General features: G+C 35.8%; 1 protein-coding gene across 8 annotated transcripts in view; it reads right to left on the bottom strand.

Moving 5' to 3' along the window:
• VWA8 (von Willebrand factor A domain containing 8) overlaps positions 1-26902 on the bottom strand; it is a 386353-nt gene that overhangs the window by 186247 nt on the left and 173204 nt on the right. For all 8 annotated transcript variants that reach the window (XR_012121063.1, XR_012121064.1, XM_073212563.1 and 5 more), the window contains one exon: positions 19619-19695. Coding sequence is in view for 6 of the 8 variants with exons in the window: in XM_073212563.1 (XP_073068664.1) it covers positions 19619-19695 (77 nt within the window). In the remaining 2 variants the exon portion in view is untranslated. The remainder of the gene's footprint in view (positions 1-19618; positions 19696-26902) is intronic.

The raw sequence follows: 26902 nt of genomic DNA on the forward strand, positions 1-26902 counted from the left end.
TGGATTTGTTCCTCTAAAAAGAGCAACTTTGAAACATAAGGTTATAAAAGATTAAATAGAGTCAACAATTTCAACAATTTTGTGGGAAGAAATGCTAAAACATACCTCAGTCACATTTCCTTGGCCTAAAGCTTCATAAATGATAGCTTTCCAGTAAATAACAGTTACCAGTAATGCTTGAATTAATTAAAGCATTCAGCAAATTGCTGACATTTATGTTAGCACCAGTTGTTCTCACTTCTTACTACCTGACACACTAAAGTTGTCTATCAGTTAAAGCCTAGGTTGATAAAGGCATTCTGGTGCTAAATTCTATTCTTCTAACTTTGTGATCTTAAACTTTTTTTTAATTGGAGTTACTAATGTTTCAATAGATGCATAAAAGTAATTAGATTGTATAAAGATTAGGTTTTTGTCAAAATAAGGAAAGACAGTTGGCCTCTGGAGAGCAAGTACAATCTGTTCTTGAAATGTTGCTTGTAAAGGTACATCAAGCTAACATCTTCTAATTTATTGAGGAGCAAAGATCTCAAAATAGCAATGTTTATTTTGAGGATAATATTGTAGTATATTGTATTTAAATTGGCTTATGCTTAGCTCTTTTTTTTTTCGATAAACAATAATAGTTAAACATAAGAGTGAAGGACTAAAGAAGCACAAGAGCTGCAAAGAGCTGATAAAAATCTCTAACTTTATATAGTGCATTAAAATAAAAGTGGCTATAGGGATAGTCCATCGATTAATACAAGCCAAACATGAGAAAGGAAAGAGGATACTGCATGTAAGAAGCACTTAACAAATATTTGCTCAGTATTTTAAAAGGAGGGATGATTATGAAAACAAAATTAAATGGAAATTTTTGCCAGTAAGTGTAGGATAACACTAATGACAGAAGTAAATGCTAAGATATTTTCAAGTGAAGATGATTTCATGCCATCATCCAGAATATCATTGCCACAGGCTTATTTTAAAACAAGTAATGAAATAAAGGTAAGGAGCATTAGTAATATATCACTAATAAAACAGAGTAATACTTAGATATAGGTGATGCAAATAAATGTACGAATGAATTGATGTTTGCAGACATTCTGGGCTCTTTGCTGAACAGCAACACACCACCTTCTTTCCCCTGCCTAAGAAAGGCAAATTTATGTCACCATGTTGGTAAAAAATTTCCCCAGGCCCTCAGACAGAAACAGCTATAATAAGTGATGTTTCCATGTGATACAAACAAAGGAAAACACGAACTAGATATGGTCATTCATATATTAGTTAAAAACGAGCACTGGCCTAAATCTAAGTTCTCCTAGTTTTTGGTCAGTCACTTACCCGCTTGAAGCCCAAGATTACTCAACTCTACAGAGGGAATTAGAATATATGAGGGAATATAGTGGAGTAAAAAGTAAGGGAGATAAAAGTGGAGAGAGAAGTAGTAGTATTTATACGTGCTTTGAATGCTTCGGGGGAAAACTCCTTTAATAAGATAAGCAAAATATTATTTCTGCCACAGTGAATTAAAAGATTCCAGCTCTTAAAACAGCTGTTTTGGAGAACAAGTAGTTTATTTAATAGTCAATCACTCATCACTAATATGTCCAGATGCAAAAAATCCCAACAAACCATACAAGGAAGGAAGACATTAAGTGGCTAATATTTATGGAAGGAAGTTTACTGTAATTCAACACTTGGCTCTTCAGAGGTAAGTTCTTTATAGGAACAGCAGGTAAAAAATAGCCACAGCAGAGCGTCATCTGATGGAAGCTAAACATTTAAAAAATGCTTAGCTTCAAAATCGACTTTTCTTCCTCACCACATATTCTAACACTGTATCAACAGTTACTTAAAAAGAAATTCCTCCAATATTCAAAGCTATACTGGGAATCAAATCTGAAAGGTTTGTAAGTTGTCTAGTCTTTGAAAATAAATCTACTAAAATGGTATATTAAAAAATTGGATCTTTTATCTTTTCTTCAAAAACTAGCTTTCTAGCTTGGTAAATTTTGGGTACTCAAAATGACATAGTTTCTTGATAGGAACTAAATTTCCCCTTTTTCAGACTGAAAAGAAAAGCAGTATGCAAATCCTTTATTTCCTTCTTCCCTGACATTAAATAATGAATATTCTAATCAGTTTTTAAAACAGAATAGAAGAATGAGATGCAGATTACAATAAAAAATTGAATGAGTGGGCAAAGATGCACACACAGATGAAACCAGAGTATAAGACTGGTGAATACTGTGTCCATGGAATAAATCTTTATCAGAATAATAGTATCTAATAATTTATATATTTTTAAAAGCCTCACTGAGTAACAGCATAAAAGTGTGATAGAGTCAAAAATTCATAAGTGAATATGTTTTCGTATCAGGACATTCCATCCTCTTTCATTCAATAAATATTTATTCAACATCTACTAATGGGCACTGCTTTACGTGCTTGAGAAGTATCTGTGAACAAAACATGCAAAAATTTCTTCCCTTGAGAAGCTTAAATTCATGATATATTTAAATGCACTTACTGCCCAAACTAATAATGTACCATCTTTGGCAGAGTATGAACTAGATCTGGCATGAGATTAAATATCAAAGGACATTTTACCACAGGCAATTCAAAATAGAGTTAAAGGAAGTATGTTTGATCTCAGCCCACTACTATTTAAGTCTATCAGAAGACTTAAATACACCAGCTCTCCATGAAGCTAATTAGGGCTGCTTCTTTTGGCTAATAACTTAAAATACATTTTTCACATAATATTTATTACCTAAAGCTTATAATATAAGTTTTTATATATCATATTATTTGGTATATTATAATAATGAATTATTTTATCTTCATCTCTGGTTGTTCATCAACTTGAAAAATTCCCAGTGCTCTGGTTTTAAATTTATCACACTTGAATCACTAAAGTCAAATAAAAAATCATATGTAAATAAGCCTTATATTTGGAGAACTCTTAAATTACAGGAAATCTATGGTTAAGTTTTCTGTAATGTACCCATTTCATTAAGTTTTTATGATCAATTTTCTTAAAGGAAGACAGTTCTATATCCTAAGAAAAAATGATAAATATTGCTTTCAGTAGCAAAAGCTCAAGAGTTCATTTCAACCTCAGCCTATTTTCCAGAGTCATTTTAATGGCAGAGGAGAAGGAATTGGAGGGCAGAGGGCAGGAGCACATTTCTTTGTCATCTTGTTTTTTTTTTTTTTTTTTTTTTTTTTTTTTTTGAGAGGGCATCTCTCATATTTATTGATCAAATGGTTGTTAACAACAATAAAATTCAGTATAGGGGGGTCAATGCTCAATGTACAATCATTAATCCATCTCAAGCCTAATTCTCGTCAGTCTCCAATCTTCTGAAGCATAACGAACAAGTTCTTACATGGTGAACGAATTCTTACAGAGTGAATAAATTCTTACATGGTGAACAGTACAAGGGCAGTCATCACAGAAACTTTCGGTTTTGATCATGCAATATGACCTATAAACCATCAGGTCAAATATGAATATTCATTTGATTTTTGTACTTGATTTATATGTTGATCCCACATTTCTCCTATTATTATTATTATTTTTATTTTTAATAAAATGCTGAAGTGGTAGGTAGATGCAAGATAAAGGTAGAAAACATAGTTTAGTGCTGTAAGAAGGCAAATGTAGATGATCAGATGATCAGGTGTGTGCCTATGGACTAAGTATTAATCCAGGCTAGACAAGGGCAGCAAAACATCCACGGATGCAGAAGATTTCTCTCAAAGCAGGGGGGGTGAGGTTCTGAGCCTCACCTCTGTTGATCCCCAAATTCTCACCTGATGGCCCCCCTGCGACTGTGCCTGTCTTAGGTTGTTCCTCCCTTGAGGAATCTTACCCGTCTCTGGCTAACCAGTCATCTTCCGGGGCCATACAGGGAAATGTAAAGTTGGTAAGTGAGAGAGAAGCCATATTGTTTGCAAAGGTTAGCTTTTTACTTCTTTGCAGATTTATGCCCTGTGGCTTCTATGCCCAGCACTTGTCTCGAGGTATCTTTACCACCTGGAGGAATTATGATACTCGGTAAATTCGATATGAGGCACGAATTCTATTTAAGGTTTGTAATTAGGAAGGAAGAAGAAAAGCTATAGATGTAGCATATGAAGGAAACTTGGGAGGATTGATTATTTCTTTGACATATCTTCTTGTATAGTACCTTAAGTATGTATAGGTTTTAAACTACTAACTAATTTGCACACACATATTGACATAATAGGAATACGGTGACTGTCATCTTGTTTTATCTTAACATTTGATGAAGACTTTGAATGCTCTTCCACAGCACACCCAACTGTTTCACTACAAACTGTTTCAGTCACCGTCAGGAAAACAGCAACGAGGAGCTGAACCAACACCTTCAGGAAACCAGGCTGAGCTGAAGCGCTGACGCTGCCCGGCAAGTTAAGCATCTGGACGACTTTTCTTGTCTGTTATCTATCGTATTTCTGAACCCAAATTTAACTGAATAAGTGGTTATAAATGGCAACTGTTTTCACTGGTCTATGAACTTTGTCAGGAGAATCCCTGTAGAGAACCTCCAAAATGAGGCCAAAAAGGCAGTATTTTTTTGACTTGTGCTGGTGGGCATTTCAATAACTACGTTTTCCAGAAATCAAAGAGCTCCTGTCAGCTTGGGACTTGAAAAGTTCTTTCCTCTCCAGGGCAATCTCTCCTGCTCTTTCAGGATGAATATGAGGGTGTGGTTCCTTTATACTGTTCTCTCATTTGAGTTGAGGTATTATTGCTATTTATTTAAGGTTAGTCATAGGATCACTAAAGACACATCAAAAAGAAAAAAAGCACTTAATACACAGATGAAACTTAAAAAAAAAAAGCACAAGGCATGTTTATAAAGGCAAAAGACTGGAAAGAGGCTACTGACTGTCAGTGCTGCTCAAATGTTAAATTCTCAGTGAGGCCTTCCCTGGCCAACCTAGTAAAAATTGTAAACTCAACTCCAGCCCCTTTCCTGCTTTATTTTTCTCCATGGTACTTACTATCAAACATAAACATATTTTAATTATCTTGTTCCCTCTCTCTCACTAGCAACTAGAATATAAACATGGAGGCTGAGGTCAATAGCTGTTTTGTTCCTAACATAATTACTCATGCTAAAAAATGGCCAACATATAATAGGCATTCAATACAATCAGCTACTTCAGTCATATACCTTAAGGTTACTGAGTTACTGAGTCAACGGCAGTTTCTTAAGCATTGTGTATAACCGTGTGTACTTTCTCTTGAAAGTTTTTTCTTCCCTTCTCCTCACTTTGCCTGACAAACTGTTAAGACTCGTTCTTTAAAGGCTCAACTCAAATGTTGCCTCCTCTTCGAAACATTACTTATTTCTCACTTCTGTCTTCCCGCTGAACTACCTGTTCCATAGAAAGTAAGTTACTCTTAAGAAACTTTAGTTGCTCTTGTGACTGTGTCCTCAAAAGGCATACTATCCACAGACAAGGGATATCATCTTTTTTTTATATATACATACCCACTGCCTATCACATGCTTTGTAAATTCTAGGCATGCAATAAGTTTGCCCAAAGAATGAATGAATGCATGAATGTATTAAACAAATATGTATTTCCAATGTGTAAAGCAGATTATTACGCATGAAGTTATAGAATGAATAATTCTTTATAACAGATCTTGTTCTCAAGAAGCTCACATGACAGAGATAAATGTAAGACAAATATAATTCTTGTCAGTACATGGTAAGAGCTATAATAGAAATTAAAACAGTTTCATGGGGACACAGCAGAGAAGACAATTCTGACTGAAGAAAACATGGTCTTGATGATTAAACATGATTTTAATTGACAGGGAGGGTAGAAGGTGCTTCTAGGTTGAGGAACAGACAAACATGTATTAGTTTGCAGATACAAGAAAAGTTTGGGGGAACACTGAGTAGGTCTAGAATATAGTTGTGTGGAGGGGAGTAAGATGATGGTAGGGTGAGTTAGAGTAAATAGCATCTTTAAATATCATGTTCGAGTCTGACTTTCATTCATGGAAATGTAGGGCCACTCATCTATCCATTTCAGAAACAGGATTCTCTAAATGGATGTCTCACAGATGAATGGGAAGGAAGAGATGTTGCATTTGTTTATTTGTTTAACAAATGTTTATCTTAACATCCACCATATTCCAGACTTGAGGCTGGAGAGAGGCAGTTCTAAGCCGTCCCTGCCCTTAGGGAAAGCTCATTGTCTAGCTGGGAAGACAGGTGGGGACATGTAATTGTGTTAAAGAATGGCTTGTACAACAGAGCCTGTGTAGGTCAGTGGCTCTAAATGTACTATCAATAAAAGGTTTTCTTGGTGAAGATACATTCTAAAATATACAAAAATTGAAATGAACTGAGCTAAAAATAAAAAATAATAACTTAAAAACACTTTTAGATTTTATTTGTTAATATAAAAAACTTTTTGTTCTCATTAAAAATTAACAAGGATATTTTGGAGAGAACAATGTGATTGATGATACACTTTATTATTTGTGTGATTTAAAGGTCTAATCCTAAATTCAGTTTATTTTGACAACTGTTTCAATGGTTATCATAGGGGAAAAAGAGCTTACAAAGACTTGTAGATCCAAACGGAAGCACAAACATTGACTGTACTCTCTAGAGCTCAACATTCATGTTTCAATCTCATTTGTCAAATACATAAAGGTTTTGCTACAATTAGGCTTGGGAATTGGGCTTGGAAATTTCCATCTTTCCTGAGGTCAATCTGGTTTTGTACAGGCAGGCTGTGCCACATTTCATATTTTGAACAAATGGGTTCAAAACTCAAGGAAATGCTTCATTTAAAAGATTGTTAAATATATAGGAAATAGTATTTCAAGCTTTAGTGTATGATCTATTCCTATATTTCAGCACTTTTGACACCAAATGTGTGGGTTATCCACACCCAGCAATCCTCTAGTTCTCTACAGACACCAATTGGATGTCTACATGTCAATTTAATATTGACACTAAACACTTGGTGGAGTTAGTGCAAGTTCTGAACCTCCAGTACTTCTGACTCACCACCTATAAATCAGGGGTTCCCACAACCTCCTTCTCAGGTTCCCTACTTTACAAGAACAGCTCACAGAACTCAGGAAGGCATGTTATTTACTACTATTGGTTTATTATGAAGGATACAACTTGGGAACAGCCAAATGGAAGGGATGAAGAGGGCAAGTCATGGTGGCAAGTAGAGGAACAGGCGTAGATTTTCCAGACCCTCTCTGGGTGTACCACCCTACAACCACCTCAGTGTGTGCACCAACCCAGAAGCTCTCCAAACTCCACTGTTTAGGATTTTTATAAAGATTCAGTGACGTAGGCACAATTGATTAAATCACTGGCACTGGTGAATTAGTTCATCTCCAAGTCCTCTTCTTTCTCCTCCCCAGAGGTAAGGAGGTGGGGAGTAAAGTTCTGACCCTCTAATTACATAGTTGATTTCTCTGGCAACCTGCCCCCTTCTGAAGCTAGCTCTGGGCCCCAGAGACACCTCATGAGCTGAAGAAAAGACTTGTCACTCCAGGAGATTCCAAGGGTCTTAGAACTGGGGATGAAGATCAAATATTATAACAAGAAATATCCCTTCCACTCAGGAAATTAGAAGCTCTTGTGCCAGGAACAGGAATGAAGACCAAATATATATTTCTTATCATATCACAATATCACAGGGTGATATACATTATTTTCAGCCACAAAAATACCTAACAATTAAAATAGTTATAATCATCTGATTTCAAAATGCTCTTTTCAGAGATTTTCTTTAAGGAGTTATTTTCTACTTTACTGCTAAAGCATGACCTTTACTTTGAAGGATCAAATTAAATGTTCTTTTAATTTTTAAAATATCTGTTAAATACCATATCTCTGACAGCCATTTAACACACAGACAGATCAACAAATCATTAACTCTTAACTTTGTAAAAGACAAAGGTGTAGGTCTGACAGATATTTTAAATACTTTACAGTAACATACAAGTGAGCCTGTGTATTATAAAAGATTTTCATTGTCTGTTCCAATCTCATTACAAAATATGCAATCATTCTGGCTTTACTTTAAATGTCTTGTGGTATGATATATCAAACTGGCAACATCTTTTAGTGCATTGTGCAAATCTACTTTCAACTTCTTTGTGTTCAATGCTTTGTTTTGAATCATCGTGGAGTGAATTCATTTCATGTGCAGTGTCCTCTGCAACCTTACTCCATTGTCTCTTCTTTATTCAGTCAAATCAGATGCCCCATCAATAGTTATTCTTGCATAATTTTCTGCCAATTTCACATTAATTTTACATTTTAATACTATTTTCAACAAGAGTTATTTTTCCAGAATCTTTTAAACCACTGTAGGGTTTATCATGTGAGGGATAGCTTTGTTAAAAGTAGGTAACATAAATCATAAATCTACTGAATTGGGCAAATCTGCTAAACTGGTAAACTGTTGTGTGTTGTCATACTATGCAATCAAATGAATACCTGAGAAAACCACTGTCATCATCTCATAATATGAACTCCTACAATCTGTCTGGGTACTTCCCATATCCTGTATGTGACAAACTGAACACATGAGGGCAACAGTGTCAGTTTGTACACTAAATATTAGTAATGCTTATTTCATATATTAGAGATCAAAATAAATACAAATTCTAACATCTTCCCATGTTCAGTGGATCGTCTTCAGCCACTTGGTATGTGTTCCTCACTTAAAAAAAATACTTTGCACTAATGTTGTCACAAAGAAAGGAAACATCTGCTTGTGAAAGAAAAGGAGAAATAAGGGTCTAAGAAATTTTCCTAGAAGAAAATACTTTTATTTTGAAGAAAAAATAAGAGTATTCCAGGTAGACTTGATACGGAAGGGCATTCCAGGTTGTAACAGCTGCATGTGGCAAGTTATGGGATCACTGATATGCATGTGATACTTGGGAACTATGAGCAGTTCATATGGCTTAAGTATAAATATGTGGAAGAGAAAAGCTGGAAGCACGAACAGTGAAGCAGACAAGGCTCTAACTAGACAAGTATGGGCTTGATGCTGCCGGCCATGGGAGTCACTGAAGGGTTCTGAGCAAGAGTCTAGTGATCAGCTTTATGGGCTGGAACAATGTGAGGAATGGAGAGGATAGATTGGAGGCTGGATTCTAAACCAGAAAGCTATGGTCTAGGAAAGAGATGAGAAACAGAATTATGGCCCAGAGGGGGAGGGAGGGAAATATTACATCTATTACAAGAACGGAATTGAAAGGACTTGGTTACAACTCCAGAGTGCAGGAGAAGAACCTATTGCAATAAACCAAGCATGGCCAGTGGCTGTGGGAGAGGAAAAGAAGGAAATACTTGGGAGTCCTTGAAAAATGTAGAAATGATTTTGTAATGATTGGCTGTCAAGATGAAGGACAGGTAAAGGTGAAGTGTACACCAATTATAGACCAGGTGACTGGATACAGGATTCCACACACTCAGAGAGGAAACATCCATTCTTTCTTGTACCAGTCACATAAGCAACACTGCTTTACTGAGGCCCACCATGAACCAGATATAGAAAGAGGGCTGGAGGACATTCAAAAAGGGAAAGTTGGTATGAAGACATGGACATTTTAGATTTGAAATGCCCCAGAGATACCTATGTGGATATTTTTTTAAAGCAAAATGCAGATCTAAAGCTAAGAAGAGAGGAAGGGGCAGAATATGTGGCATTCATCTACATACTGATAGAAGAAAATAAAGACTTACAAAGAAGAGATTTAATTTTAACTGGGTCCCTACCACACGCCAGGCACTGTCCTAGATACATGTGGCATATATCATTTAATTCCTACAATCATGATGAAATTTGAGCTCAAAGAGTTCACTCAAACTCATATTATTAAAAATTTGAGGCTTCTGCTTATTTTGGTCCAGTTTTATACTAAATGGTTTATGCTTTTTTGACACAATGTATTCCTAAAAATCGCATCTTAAAACACATTAGCACTGGTGACCATGCAGCATTTCTGTCATCTGATCAGCTGTTAGCAGAAACCAGTAAAGTATTAGCAACAGTGTTCAAGGAATGCAGCAGCAGACTTTAAGTCCTCAGTGGAAAATGATATTCATCTGTACATAACACTTGGAGAGAGAGAGGGAGAGAGAGAGAGAGAGAGAGAGAGAGAGAGAGAGAGAGAGAGAGAGAGAGAGTGTGTGTGTGTGTGTGTGTGTACACAATATAAAAACACCTTTGTTCGTGCAGACTGCAAAGCCTGTGGAGCTAGTCCCGGCTTCATTCCGTCTCACTTAGCTGCAGGCTCAGTTCCTGATTTCCTATTGTAATCAGTGAGTGAGAACATGAATCACTGGTCTTGTTCAAAGAGTTTATAAATCTCATGTTTGGGGAGTTATGACAAGTCTTAAACATTCCTGCCTCTGTTCCCTCCATTTCCTGATTACCTCACCAATATTCCCACCAGCACCAGTATCCCTGGTAACCTTATCCTCCCTGGGTCAGACCCTAGCTGGGCTTGGTACTTTCAGCTGTTGGCTGAAACCCTTTTCCCACCTCTCACCAGCCAAGTTCTCACAACCCTCTAGTTACTGTTATCCGTAATCTTTCAAGGATCCATTGTACATTGGGTCAGTTAATCCACTGAGTCTCTAAAACAGACAAAGCAGATGAAATGCTAAAATGTCTTGCTGTAAATCCCACCATGATTTTGAAGATAGCTGTTGCTGGCAAACTTACTCCTTTACTCCTTATCATATACCCTTTACACTATTTTTACATCACTCCATTGTAGCATTGATATTTTCTGTTTATTGAATTATTTATTTATAATGAATCTCCTCATCACCACTAGAAAGAAAACTTCACAATAGCAATGACCTTGTCTGTCTCGTCATCACTTTTTTTCAAGGCCTAGAGCAGTGTTGGGCACTGCACTCAGTAGGAGCTCAATAAAGGTTTCTTGCAGTAGATGCCACTGGTGCCCTCCACAGATCTCCTTTACCACCAAGTGCACCTGTCTCCCAACTACAGCACCATTGGCTCTGAAAGCTCACAGCTGCACTCATCTTCACAGAACTGCCCTCCTGCAATGGGGAGCCACCCCACCAGGAAATGCCTGGGCGTAGAAGTTCCCCTTTCCTCTCCTAAGGGGCAGCCCTTACCCGGTGACTTACTGATATGGAGGCAGACAATCTGGCCCTCCTGCTTCCGTGTGGGATACCTGAGTAGTGCCATTCATACCCCTAGAGCAGCCTGTGAAGAGGCTGAGGCCAGACTTCAACTTAAAACCACCTCCCTTCCACAGCCTTCTCCTGACTCCTTCATGTCCCTACAAGTTTCACCTAAAAGTTTAAGTGGTTGGACATGATGTTAAGCAGGCTAAGATAATCTGATACTGAAACAGTTGTAGGATTGAGTTTATTTTTATTTTTACTACAACTAAGGACTAAGACTTTTATAACCCCTCCCCCACCACTGATTTTAAAATGGAAGTCAGTGTGAAATAATAATTTTTTAAATAAAAAATTTGCTTTCAAGTTAAAAGAAATCACAAAGGACTGGAAGGTTATAAACTAAATTGAGAACAGTGATTGACTTAAAGAAGGGGAGATGAGACTGGAGATGAAGAAGACTATAATTAAATTAGCTATAATTAGGGTGTTTTATTTCTGCAAAAAAAAGAGTAGAATCAAGTCTGAGACAAATATTAACAATTTTTAAATTTGAGTGATAAATTTGGGTATGTGTTATATATGTTTATTTAGATTTTTTGGATTTTTAAAGTTATTCTCAAACTAAAAGTGTACGTAATACTTGAAAGGAATATAGCTATTTTCTAGCAGCAAGGGATGCAATAAAACTAAGAAAAAATACTGTGCTAGGGGCTCTCAAGCTATTTACTTTGTGATTTAAGAAATAAAAATGGAAAAGAATCCCATAGAATCCTCCTTGTTTCATTCTTCAATTCCAAAATAGCCTAGAGCATGCTGCTATCTGGTACCTCTAGTTCCAGGCGTCTGTCTATAGCTCGGACCTACCAATCTCCACATCCACAAGTATTTTTTGGGCACACTAAGCTGGGACTGAAGCGATGTCAGCCTGGGTGGAACAGCATGTAAAAGACCACAGGAATTAGTTTTGTTTATGTTTTTATGAACTACCTGGGTGAAAGAACAGAAAACTGAGGTATTCAATCTATTGATGATACACCTTAGGGGAGGTGTGATTAAGAGACAAAGTAAGTACAAACCCACATAGAAAAGTTACAGGTACTGGCATGATTCATTTTGTTAGAAAGAGGCAGTAAAGGCACTCTTAGTGGGAGAACTACTGTCCAAATGGTGATAAAAATGTTTCTAAAATAGCTTTTTCAAATTCATAATGGGGAAGATGAGACTGAAGGAGTATCCCGGAGGTTTTGTGTAGCAGCTGACATCTGACATGTCTCCAGTTTTCTATTGCTCTTACCAGTGCTAAGAACATCTTGATGGCTTAATGATTTTTTCCATGAGACTTCAGAAAAGCTTTTAGTTTTCTATTTCTATGAATACATCTGTTTGCCCTCTGGGACTTCATGAATTTCAAAATTATACTGTCACGTTCAGTTTTCTTCGGCCAGAGGAAAGCCTTGTAGTTGAATTATAGATACTTGATATGAAGAGGGTCAATGCAACAGTTTAACATTTGATTTTATTTCGTTTGATTCCACAAAGGAAAAAATATATAAAATTATGATAGAGGAAAAGCAACTGTTTTAACAATAACCATCCACAGTACAATATTTTAACCATATCAGATGTTAGAACATTTATATAATAGCAGTCACAGGTCTAATACATATGTGGCTAAGGGATGATAATCTGATTATAAGGAAGTTTGAGTTGCAAGGCCCAGACCAAATTAGCACACATCAAGTCACTTCAACAATTACTTACTGGGTATTTAATCCATTGTACATTGGGAACCATACAAAATACCTGCCTCATGATTGGTAAGTAGACTATACATGAGATAGTTATTCTTTTTTCCCCCTCACCCTCCACAGAGTCATCAAGGCTTCTAAAATTAGCCAGTTAGACCTGGTTCAATCTGTCCTTTCTTTCTTTCCATTCTCATTGCCAGTATGTTTGTTCAGCCTCAACAGTTTCATCTGGATTACTGCAATCACCTCCCAGTGTTCTCTGCGATTCAAGTCTCATCTGACTTTGATCAATCCACAGACTGTGTAGCCAGTCATGATCTTTCATGTATTAACTCTATCATGTTGTGTTCTGGATAAAACCCAACCTCAACAGAGCCTACAAAGTTCCCACAAAGCCTGTATCTTCCTCTTGGCATCAACTTTTGCATCTATGCATATACAGCCCCTGCTACACCAAGCTGCCTCTCATTTCCCAGTGTTTAGATAGTCTGTTTTCAATAACCATAATGCCCTGTTCTCTGCTTAGACTTGGCATACTCCTACTTATCCCTTAAGACTCAGTTTGTGTGCCACCTTCTCCAGACACCTTCCACCATATCACATGCATATACTCAGAGGGCCAAGCACTTCTCCTCCAGGTTCCCTGTACATGCCTCTTTCAAAGATTCTATCCAGTACTGTATTACAAATGTTGGTGTATTTTTGCCCACGAACAAACAAGCAGGTACTTCTAGGTCAAGATCAATATTATCATCTATATATTATTAGTGCCTAAAAGAAGCACTCGTAAAAACAACAGTAATCTAATAAAAAACAAAGTAGATAAATGATATATGATAAATAAACCAGACTCCTATCCTCAAGAAGTTCCCTATTTAGTTTAGGCGGCAAGACTGGAAAAAGGGAAGAGGTTGGAAGTAAGATATAAAAATTAACTATAATGCAAATCAGAGTAAGATAAGAAAGTTGGGTATGTGGCAAGATACTGGTATTTATTAATTTGCCTGAATATTTAGGTGCCTAAAATAAGCCAGCCATTGTGGTTGGTCCTTTGCACACTCTCTCATTTAATTTTCACAACCATTCTGCAAGGTATTATTATTTCAGTTTGACAGGTAAGGAAATTAGGACTCAAGGAATTCAAGGCTGTACAAAAGTTAATGGTAAAGACATGATCTGATCTTTAAAATCCTTGTTCTTTCTCATACGACGGCACCAATTCAGTTCCTCTAAAACAAAGGAGCTTCAGAGGAGGGAAACTCCTCCCAGAATCACACATCAGAAAAGGTTCCACAGAGAAGCAACAGTGGACCAAACCTTGAAGGATTAGGGGAGAAATAGAGTGCATTTTTTAAATGGAATAATAAAGATAGGCATGGTAACAAGTTCAAAACTTGTGAGTAGGACAGATAAAGGACCAGTCTGGAATAAGTTGAGCAGACAAGAGAACAATCCCACTGATGAGAAAGTTGCAACTATACTGGGGGACTGGTATTTTCTATATTTACATATTTTCTGTATTTACAAGAAAACTAACCAAGAGCTTATAGGTCATGTTAATGATTGGACCTGTACTATCATCTTCATATGTGAAGGGTAGTAAATGAAAATGAAAGTCTGATAATATAAGTATTTCAGAGCCCTAAGGTAATTCTGATTTTAATATAAAAGTATATTCTTATACAAGGAGGAAACATAGCTATAGAAGTTGATACATCAAGTGTCTTTTTTAATGTCAAATCAACATAATTTTATGGAAAACAAATAGATGCACTTCACAAATGTGAGCCATGTAATCTCTTTTGTTTGAAATATATACCATAAAAGTAATTATACCCATTAATCGTTTAAGCTACCTAAAGCATAGTCTTAGAATAACATCTTGACTTTAACTAAAGACAAATTGCCCAGCTTGCACATCTTATGACATCTGATCATGAAAATTTTAAATGGTCATACTTAAAAGTACACTGGTTGTTTTACTCATGTATATTTGGTGACAGTTTTATTTATCAAGATTGTGTTTGGAACGGATCAGAACTGATTTTGTTGGAATGACATTCATAAACTAAATTAAGTGTGACTGATTATTTAGATGGTAACATCAAAAATCCATTAAAAGGAATCTAAAATAAACAAAGTAAAGACCTTAAGTAGGTCACCCACAGATCAGAGAAGTTCTGAACATTTTTTTAAATTGTTATTTTTAGATCTCTTAAAACATGTTTCTCTTAAAGTAATTTTATGAGCTTAAATTTTATGGCAAATATAGCCCAAAACCTGTATATAATAAAGAAGATTCCCATGTTGAAATTAGTGGGAATGTCTAATTAATGAAAATCCTTTAATATTAGATATTTAAACAGGAATTTTTTAACTTTCAACTTTATATAATAAATTTAAATGACAAATATTGCCAAATAGTGATATCCAGGGTTCTGTTAAAATTTATATTTTATTTGTAATACTATCATCAATCAATAATACAGAAATGGGTGTTATACAAAAAATATTAAAAATATATGGCTTTGAAATTTTTATTACCTTTTGAATTTTGAAAGTTTTTTGATATTCATACATTTATGCAGCCAGTGAATAAGCAGCATGTAATTCCTTACTATTTATGGATCACTTGTTACTTTATGACAAAAGGTTGGTGTAAAAAGACATTCTAGACAGAAAAGTAAGGCATGATATTGCTAATCTTCTGACTTTCTAAAGCACTCTGAGTACTGTCTTTTTGCCTATTCAAAGATATAAGAATATAGAGTTAAGAGATACTAGAAATGATCTTGTCTACTTTTCTTACTCAGAGATGAAAAACAGATCCAAAGAGAGATTCATAAAAAGCCTAAAACACATATATAATATATATATAATAAAGAATTTAGAATATAAATTAAAGGTTGAAAATAACTTATTTAAGCATTCATATAAAAGGGTTTAAAAAAGATGTTATATCCAAAGAAAATAAAAGGGTGTAATAAAGATAAAATCAGAAATTACTGAAATAGAAAACAAACATACAAAAGAGAGATTAAACAATGCCAAAAGTTGGTAGCTTGAACAGACTAATGATACTGATAATCCCCTGGAAAATTTAATCATGAAAAAAAGGGAGAGAAGGCAACTAACCAATACCACAAATAAAAATTAGGAAATCATCCCTGAGCCTAAGGACATTAAAAATATCACAAGATGACTTTATGAACAACTTTACACCAATAATTAGAAGACAAGAAATAGTTCTTAGAAAAATAAGATTTTATCAAAACTTCTTATAACTACTAAAGATTGAATCATAAGCAAAAGTTCTGTTTACAATGAGTGTGATGGTGACATACAGCCAGGAAGAATTGTTAAGTTCCTGTTATAGTTCTTTGCTTCCTTTTTTGCTGATTGTTTTTAATGACTGCCATAATCTACGATCAGAAATGACTGAGGTAGTTTAGCCTAACATATTGCTCTTTAAAAATATTTTGGTGTCCAACATACAGAAATGGAAAAACTGCCCCACCATACAGAGGAATTCTCTTACAAAGTGAAGCCCTTCTTTCTGGGGCATAAATTTAGGAGCTGATTTCAACCACTGAAGACATCCTTAAGAGAAAGTTGGTTTTCTGCTTGATTATTTTAAAATATACTTTAATTTGTTTTGGTTTAAACTGCCACTATATTTTTCAGAGGCACTGGTATATAAATTCACTAAGACTTTCAAGTAATTACATGCTTTTAAATGTACAATTAATCAGTATAAATGAAACACAATGCAACCAGAAAAAAATAGCAAAAATTCTCTTAAGAATGACCAACTGCAATGTCACTGTATGATCCTCAAAATGTAAAATATGAGTCTTGTCATGTGCCCTGCAGCTCAAAAACTGGACTGTGATATGTTACAAATAAAAGTTATTCAGATAGGAACTAGCAAACTAAACATTTTGATTTTTTCATTATTTTCCTTAAACTTTGTCAATGTAGGAAGAAAAACTGATGGAAAAACTTAATGAGGGAAAAAAGGAGTTAGTTTTTCAGATTCAGTGAAACATGAAAGACTGAAATGATTAAAAACAAGAATAGTATTATAGCTCCTTAAATATGGGGATTGTGTTTTGAAATTCTTTCTATATTTCTTAAAACACCTAGTTCTGCAATTTTGATAAAGCAAATTCTTTAAAAAAGAAAAAAGATGAGTTGAAATTCCTAGATGTATATAAGGCATCTTTCATATAAAGAAGAACCATGAGAAGATGTGGGAACAAGCTAGCAATTTTCTGAAACTATGTAGGTGACCTATAGAAGTTTAGGAGTTGAAATGACCTTGCTATGCCCTATTAAAATTAGCAGATTGAAATGTATACATATTTTGTTAAATGTATTCCTAAATATTTCATGTTTTCATGTTATTGTAACAGTATTTTAAATGTCTTATTTTCCCATTGTCCATTGCTGTTATATAGAAATATCACTGATTTTGTACATTGACATATCCTATGACTTTAATTCCCTTATTCTGATAGGGTTTTTTTTTTAAGATTTCTTAGAATTTTCTGTACAGACAACTATGTTGCTTCTAAATAAAGGCAATTACTTTTTCCATTTAAACATGCGTGCCATTTATAACTTTTTCTTGCCTTGTTGCACTGGCTAGGACCACCAACAATTGCTCTACAGTGAATATCCTTGCCTTTTCCCAATCATAGGAGAAAAACATTTAGTTTTTCACCATTAAATACAAGTTGGCTGTAGGTTTCTTCACAGATGCCTCTTACCAGCTTAAGGAAGCTTTCCGCTATTTGCAGCTTTATGATATTTTATCATGGGTGTTGAAAGCTAAATGCTTTTTTTTGCAATGATTGTGATGGTTATATGTTTTTTCCTTTATGCTGTAGATAGAATAAATTACATTATTTGATTTAAAATGTTAAACCAATGTTAACATTCTTGGAATAAAATCCACTTGGTTTTTTGAGGTTCACTGATTTTCCGAGATTGGTGACTTAATGCTTTTCAACAAAATTGGGAATTTTCACACCATTATATCTTCAGACACTGCTCTGTCCCATTCTTTCTCCTTTCTTTTGAGACTCCAATTATTCACATTGTTAGGATGCTGTTTTAGGGTTGCCATTTCTGTATTGAGAATTCCTAATTACTTCCTCATTATGTTCATTTCTTGCCCCTTTAAATGCTTCAGTAAACTCATAGTGACTCTTTTATGGCCCTAGTCTGCTAATTCCATCATTTGTCATTTTGGGGTCTATTACTATTGACCAATTTTCTGCTGCATCTTTGTACTTCTAGTAATTTTCTATTGAACACATGACGTTATGAATGCTATGTTGTTGACTGGATTTTGTAGTCTTCCTTCATTGCATGTTAAGTTTGTTTAGGTAAACAGTTAATGTACTTTTGAATCAGCTTGACCTTTTCAATGCACTTCCCCCTAATACCCATCCCCTTAATTTTTAAAGTCAATTGGTATGAAAAAAAAAAAAAGTCATTTGGTATGAGAAACACTTTCAAAAATAATATTAAATAGCAAGAATTCTTGTTTACTCAAGGCTTATTTTTCAACTTATTCTAGGTGGGTGTAGAGTAGCTTTCACTTTGGTCCTACTTCTAAAGCATAACTTTAGGATATCTGTGAATACCAGGAATGTTTAATGAAGGCTCCTAACCTATGGGAACTCTGGTAGTTCTTTAGCTCACAGGACTCTGGTAGTCGTTTTCTTCCCAGTGTGAGTCTTGTCCAGTTTTATAATTCTTGGTTATGGTAGGACCAATCAGGTTCCAGTTACTCTGCCACAGACAGAGGTGTAAATCCCAAAAGGGAGTTTTTGACCATCTTTCAGCTTTACTTTGGCTTCTCTTTCTCTTTTGGCCAACTAACTCTCCCTTCTTTTCTCCTACCTTTTTATTTAATGAACACACTGTTATCAGTGAAAGTACCAAAGTCAGAAACTAATTTTTGTAACCCAATCTCATACTCTTTCCACCACAGAATACTTTTTATCTCCTGTGATTAAAACAATAAAAATTTAATCTAGTTTAAAATTGCTTATTATTTGGTATATTCTTTGGTTTCTCTCTCGGAAGATTTAATGTTTATATTTTTAAAAGATTTAGAAGAGGTTCACTGGTAAAGCTAAAAACAATACATGTTGAGAAAATCTATTTGATTAAAACCTATTCCAGATCCAACATTCTGACCACACAAAATTAATCTATAAAGTGTTTTCAAGGAAGGCATGAAGACTGGTAACTTACTTTTTCCATATTTTTGAGTTCCTTATCTCATACTTTGAGGTTCATATAGTTATTGTTTCTCCTTGTGAGCTATTTTAGCTTCTTGTTAGAAAGTGGGCTTAGCCTCTACATATTTTTCTTCTAATTTAAGAGCCTTTATGTTGATGAAATCTGCTCTTAGAATATAATGTTCATCACTCTCTGTCCACAAAATATCTATTAATTCATGGTTATAAAGCATTAGTCACTTTAAAAATAAATTTTGCATGATTTTATTACCTTTTAAGGAGAGGAGAGATAAGAGCAGGAGGAACAGACATGAAACTGGTTTATAAACTGGCTCTTCAAGAACGTACTTTTAAATTGTACAGGGAGAAAAATAATGACAAGCCAGATCATAAGAGGTTATGGGTCTTACCCTCTTACCTGTGAAGCTGGATATATTCTCGAGGTCTGTTGAGTAGGTGAAGGAATCTGTCAACAATCTTGTTTTTTCCTACACCCTGTAATTACACAGAAAGTATTAGAAAAAAAGAGACTTTCGTCTGTAGATAAAACAAGCCAAAAGAATCTACTTTCTCAAAGTTGTACTGTTTGGAAACCCAGCTAGTAGATATATATAGCACATCTGTGACATATAGGTTTTTTTAAGCAATTTACTTCTAGATACACTAGATTTAAGCTCTTCTTATTTAAAAGGAAATTCATAATTATTTTAGCCTTCTCCAGCTTCTTTTTCTGTTCTGTAATTTTACACTGAAGTATAGACTTTGTGGCAGAATACTAGCTATATTAGATTTGAAGAATGGGATCAAAGGTGATTAAGTGTCAAAACAATAATTTTTATTATCAGTTCTTCAGAAGTATGGTTTTCAGTTACGGAAAGATAAATATAATACTATACTTCTGTTTTAATTAAACACTCACTTATTCTCCTTTTATCCCACTTTCTAGTTCTTTAAAATCCTGGAAACCTAAACTTATAACCAGGGTTTGATTTATAAATCTCAACTCTAACCGCTCTTTGCAGAAATGGCCTAATTACTTACCACTTACTGATACTGAGAAGTGCTGTTCTTTTGTAGAAGACTGACTGCTAAAAATAGAATCCACTCCCATGCTATTTCCTCATTTTAAAGTTTTCATTTGGAGATAGAATTCTCTAATGATGAGACATGAATCTTTTAATAAGTGGGTTGTGTGGGAGTAGAAGTGGTTTAAAAATCTGAATTCTATATCATATGCCACAGCAATAAATAACACACTGATTTCTTATACTGTGCCAGGCTCTATGCTAAGTATTTCACATGTTATTTCATTTAATCATCACAACATTCCCATGAAGTAGCTATTATGACTATTCCAACCGCAAAACTTAACTAACTAAAGCTCAGAAATGTTAAGTATATGTTTATGGTCATACAGCTAATCATAGTAGAGCCAGGATCATATCCAAGTCTGTCTGATTCTGATGCTCATACCTTTAGTGCCAATATTATGGATTATATTTCTTTGAGTTTGAAGTTGATTTAGGTAAACTGGGCCTGGGATTCTCTCTTTCACTGCTTCAGGAATACATCTTAAAGAAACAATTAGGCAGGTCAGGGAAATGCATGGTGCCTAGCAGTAAGAACAGAAGCCCAATAAAGGGAAGGAGGAGGCAGTATTATTAGTATTTCTGCTACATTCTCATCCTGTGAAGAAAGGCATTCTACAAGCACCAAGGACAGAAATTCAAATCAAGTGAATGGCACTTACAGAGAATCATCTTTGTCCTAGCACTGTAGCAGTTCCTTTAGGATAGACAAATTCTCAAAGACAATATGAGAATTTGTCTGTCATGATTCTCAACAGGAGGTAAGGCATATGCACACAGAGCACAGAAGGTAAGTTACCAGTATATACACATAACTGTTAACTTATAGCTGTATATGTTCTAATAGCCTTAGAGTCTCTCTCTTCTCTTTTGTCCATTAAATATGTAGAAAGGGACTAGAATGATTACCAACTATTCAATAAATAAGACAGGTATGAAGTGTACACACACAGTAGCAGGCAATTAAGATACACTGTACATCCTTGAATCTGGGAGAAACACAATAAAATCAATGTTTACAGAACGTCAATATGGCAATAATATGCAAAATATACTGACAAGAAAAGACATTGGTATCTAGGAGGTTATTCACTGGACATATAAACAAATATTTAGTAAGTGCTGGCATGTAACAGGTGAGATAGCAGTGAACAAGAAAGATAAGGTTTCTGCTCTTATGTAGTTTACATTCCAGAAGTGTGGACACAGACAGAGTAGAAGGTAGATAAGAAAGTAGGTAGAAAAGGAGCAAGATATAATTAGACAACTAAATAAATAAACACAAAAACCATCAAATAGTGATGCACTCTATGAAAAATTAAGAGATAATATTGATGGGGTGGCAATTTCATATTGGTTTAGAAGTGAAGACCTTTCCTTAGGTAACTTTTAAGCTAAGATCTGAATGACAAGGGGCTAGTACTTGAGGATTATGAAAAGGGGCATTCCAGAAGAAGAGCTGCTATAAATGATCCCTGAAGTGAGAGTAAACTTAGGATATTTGAGGAACAGTGTGTTCAAGTATGTGGATAAAAAGAGAATATACAAGATGAAGACATAAAAGGAAGCAGGGTCTAATTAGGTAGAATTTTGCAAGCCAAGGTGAAGAAATGGGATTTTATTCTAAGAGTGACAGAGAGCTAGTGGAAGATTTTCAGCAGAGAAGTGACATGAACTCATACTGATCATAAAGAGATTACTTTGGCTTAGTGTGGGGAATGCATTGTAAGGAAGGGGCAAGGGGGAAACTGGGAAACCAGCTAGAATGCTACTGTGAGAGTCCAGGTGTGAGATGGTATGGCTTAGACTGGGGTGGATAAATGGAGGATGGACTCAAGCTGTTTTCTAACTAATACTGACTGAACTTGCTCATGGATTGGGCATGGGAAAAGAAAGATTAGACATCATTCTAGATAATTCCTTGAGCAAAAAGTTAGGGGACTGGCAAGGAAGACTGTTTTATCTAGCAAAATCAGGAACTAACTTTATCTTTCTCCAAAGCACTTACTACCATTTAACATTCTGTCAAGTTCTTTGTCTATGGTCCTTCTCCCCTCACTAGAAGCGTAAGTTCCTTGAGTTGCTTTGTTCACAATGCTTTAGCCCCAGTGCCTAGAACAGTGCTGGCACAAAGTAGGCACAACATGATTTTTCAGATGAATTAATGATACTTTATCTCCCTAGATTGCTAGGGCAAACTTGGCCAGTCATCCTTAGTACTTCTCACTCTACCTTCCAGGTTCAATTCATAATGAATTCATCTCATTTCAACCTCCAAACTATATGGTAAGTCTGTCAAATTTCTCTGGAATCATTTTAAATCCAAGGGGCATCACATCTGGTCTAGAATCATGCTTCTCATGATTTGAGCAAATGAATCACTTTGAGATGTTAAAATGAACACTGATTCAGTATGTCTAGGGTAGGACTTGAGATTACGTGTCTAAGAAGTTCCCAGGTAAGAACAATGCTGCTGGTCGACAGACTACACTCTGAGAAGCAAGAATCTAGGTGACTGCAGTAGTCTCACAACTGAGCTCCCTACCTTCACTCATTCTATTGTGAACATATTTTCCACATTGCACCCTGAGTAATCTTAACAGATAAATTAGATCATGGCATTTTCCTGTTCAACATCATTCAATATCTTGTCATTTAGAATGAATTTGAAAAATTTTACTATGGCTTGTAAGTCCATAGTCCAGCCCACCTGTCACCCTTCTCCCAAACACAGTTCTGGTCATATTCATCCTTCATTCCTTAAAGATTCCAAACTCTTTCCCACCTCCGGGGCTTCGCATGTGCAGATCTTTCCCCTTGGGGGACTTTTCCTCATTCACCATCCTACTAATTCTCATTAGTCTTTCCTCACAAAGGCCTATTCTGATCTCCCAATGTAAGTCAGGTCCTCCTTCAGCTCCTTCACTAACCTGCATTTTTCCTTCATAAGCATAAACAGATTTATATGTGTGACAACTTGTTTAATGTCTCTGATTCACTGTTTTTTTAATTGATGTATCATTGATATACAATCTTATATGGGTTTAAAGTATATAACACAGTGGTTCAATAGTTACCCATATTAAATCCTCACCCCTACTAGTGTGGTTACTAGCTGTCAATATAAGAAGATGTTACAGAATCAGTGACTATATTCTCTGTGCTGTACTACCATTCCCATGGTAGGGGAATATACTACCAGCTTTTTGTGCTCCTTTATCCCCCTCACATTCCCCACCCACCTATCCCAACCCCAACCCCATGGTAACCACCAGCCAGTTCTCAGTGTCTATGACTCTACTGCTATTTTGTTCATTTTGCTTTGTTTTGTTTTAAGATTCTACAAATAAGTAAAGTCATATGGTATTTGCCTTTCTACTGTTCTGTGCCCTGTTTAAGTGCCATGGGAGCAGAGTCCATGCCTGTTTATCATTATAGCCCTAGAGCCCAGCACAGAGCCTGACACAAAGAATGTTTTCACTATTTGTCCAATGAATGACTGAATACAGAGAATTTGGGAAGTACCAGAGAAGGGTACAAATCCCAGTAAGATATAAAATGTGACCATGTCAATAAGGATAATGAATAGTGGAAATTGTGATGAGTTACAGACTTGTAAAAGCTAGGCAAGTTTTGCAAATGATCCAATTTTTACATTTTACCTACAAATATTCAAGGTTATCAGAGATGACTGGTAAACTAACAAATTCACCAAAGAAGAACAAGGGATCATTTCATCTTTTAGGAATCTTTTCAATATCTAACTCAATTTCTCCCAGAACAGCTTCAGGCCTAACACAGAAACAAAAAGAAGGAAAATATTTTCACATTGGCATGGGTACTACAACAGCTATGTAAGCTTTAAATGGAATGAGGCAATATACATAAAATTTTAAGTAGATAAATTCAGATGAGTGACATATATGTATTATGACATATATGTTGGCTCTGTTAAGTTCAGTGAACCTAGAGAAAAGTAAATATCATAAATGCACTGAAATGTCAGAAATACAAAGGATTTCCTGAAAGAAACAAGTCATAAAAAGCTACTACCAGGGAATTCCTGCTCCCTTCCACTCTTCAAAGTTTTTGAGTCAGCCATGCTTTTTCAAACTGCTCCTGAGCAACACAGTGTTTTAGGAGCTTACAAGCCCCGTAAGTGTAGAATGGGTTGTGAAGTCCCTAGCTGCCATTAAGAGACTCAGTTGGCTTCCTGCTCCACATACTCTGGGATATCTCACCCATTCCCTTACCATCAGCCATCACAGATGGCTCATGCATCTTTCCTAAGCTCTAGTTGAGAAATGCATCCCTAACCATCGATTGAACTTCTGCAGCAGATGTCCAGACTGAACTCACTATGTTTCCCCCAAAACCTACCCTTCTTTCTTTGAATCCCAATATAATAGCATTACCATGCACCCAGCTGCTCAATGAAGAAATCTTGGAATGTTTTTGACTACTTTATATTTTTTCCCCTGACTTCATTCAAAATGTCCCTAGAATCTTTCTAGTCTCTTCCTGCAAAACTATTTTTTCTTTCTTTCTATTCTTTTCTCTTTTTTAAATTTCTTCCATCCTTCCTTCCTTCCTCCCTTGTTCAATCCATCAACTATTTTAGCACCTAATGTTATAGATACTGTACTAGCTGAGCAAGATACGATGGTAAATGAATAGACACAACCCTTGGCCACACTCACAGCTTAGAATCTAATAGAAAAACATACAGTTAAGCAAATATAATAGATACACATGTAATGAGTATTATAATACAAGGTAACCAAGATGTTTGAAGATTAAAGTGAAGGCTCAGGAAGGCCCACCATACATACAGTATTTAAGTTGAGATATTAAGGAATTAAAGAGGTAAAGGGAAGGAGGAGAAAGAGAAGTGTTCCGGGTAGAGAGAACAGTATGTGTAAAGACTCCTGTGTAATAGTGACTGGAGAGCTGGCTAGGTCTGAGAAGTCAAAGGCTAGTGCAGGAGGAAGGGACTGGTAAGAAAAACAGCTAGCACAGTAGGCAGGGTATAGCTCTGGCAAAGCTTCAGAACCACTGAAAAGAGTTGGGACCATTACCTACAAGCACCAAGGAGCCATGGAGGTAGAGGAATAATAGGATCAGATTCTGATTTTTGAAAAATCACTCTGGGGAATTGTCTTGCAGAGAAAAAGGATGAAAGTAAAGGAAAGCAGTTTGGAAATGTCTTAAAAACTTTAGGCAGAAGATGATGGTGGCATAAACTACAGAGCGGAGAGAAATGGATGGATTTAAGAGACATTCAGGGACAAGAACTAACAGACCTTGGCTGGACTGGACCTGGAGAGGAGAGACCAAAAAGTCAAAGTTTCCGTCTTGGGCAGCAGAATGGATGGATGGCGGTACCACTTACTGACGTATGAAATAGGGGAGGAGAACTCAATTCGTTGGTGGGGGAGGGAAGTTTAGTTCTCAAAAAGCATTTTAGTTTCGGACATGTTTACTTCAAAGTGCCTGCTTCCCATATCTGCCCCTTGCTCTCCAATTCCCTGTCACTGCTCAAGGGCAGCCTGCCCTGCTGCTCAGACTCCTAGAAAGGATCCTATGCAGTCCCCCACCTTTGGGCTCATGACAGGTCAGTCCATAACTTGTTTAGTTATTTTTCTAAAACAGAGATCTCATCAGGTCACTTCCGACTTCATTTTAAAAGCTCTGATAGTTCCTTCCAGGAAATGCTAAAGGTCTAACTTAGGAAGGAATTTATGTAAATTCCAGAGCAAAATGAAACAGTTACAGTGATTTGTTCTTTTCAACCACAGTTTTTACCTAGAAAATCCTCAGGATTACTTTAATTGAATAAATAAATAAATCTTATTTTTCCATTATAAAAGTTAAACATAGTCATTTCTCATTGGGAAATTTAGAAAACAAAACATTACCCAATATGCAACTGCTAAAACAAATGTGCTACCATTTTCACTTTGTTTCTGTGCATATTTATCTTTATTTGTCATTACTCTGTATATACAAATTATATCTTTTAATCAAAATAAGCATGAAATAGTTTTTACATCACTATTAACTCTGATTGAAGATAATATTGACTGAGTGACAATTTAAAAAGGGAGAAGGAACCTGTGGAATGAGAGATCCTAAAAAGTAGAATTGTCTCATGAGAATGGTGCTCCCTTTTATCATTACTGTTCTGTCTCACTATGTTCACAGTGACAACAGACTGCAGGGAAGGGAGGACCTTTACAGAGGCAGGAGCCAGATGGCTCTTTAACTCACTAGGAGAGTAAAGAATAGCTAAGCCCCACAGACAGGAATCAAACCAAGGACAGTAAATGTGCTTCCAGTTTCTGTGAAAGATCAGGGACCATGACTTGAAGAACTTTGAAGGATTCTGGGATTCTTAAAATTTCCTTAGGTTTATTATTTTAGTTACCTGTTTCCTCAGGGAGAGTAGCAGCAAAATCCTTTAAAGAAAAAGGGCTCTGGGTTTGTCTTCCTGGATAAGAAGGAATACGGAGCTTGGTTAACTCAAATCATATCCCATCAATGGGGAGGAGGAGAAAGGAGCAGAGTAGAAGAAAAGGGCAAAGAGGAATGGAGAGCAGGCAAGAAGAAATGGG

This window comes from Manis javanica, chromosome 9 (genome assembly GCF_040802235.1).
Source record: "Manis javanica isolate MJ-LG chromosome 9, MJ_LKY, whole genome shotgun sequence".
NCBI classification, from domain to species: domain Eukaryota; kingdom Metazoa; phylum Chordata; class Mammalia; order Pholidota; family Manidae; genus Manis; species Manis javanica.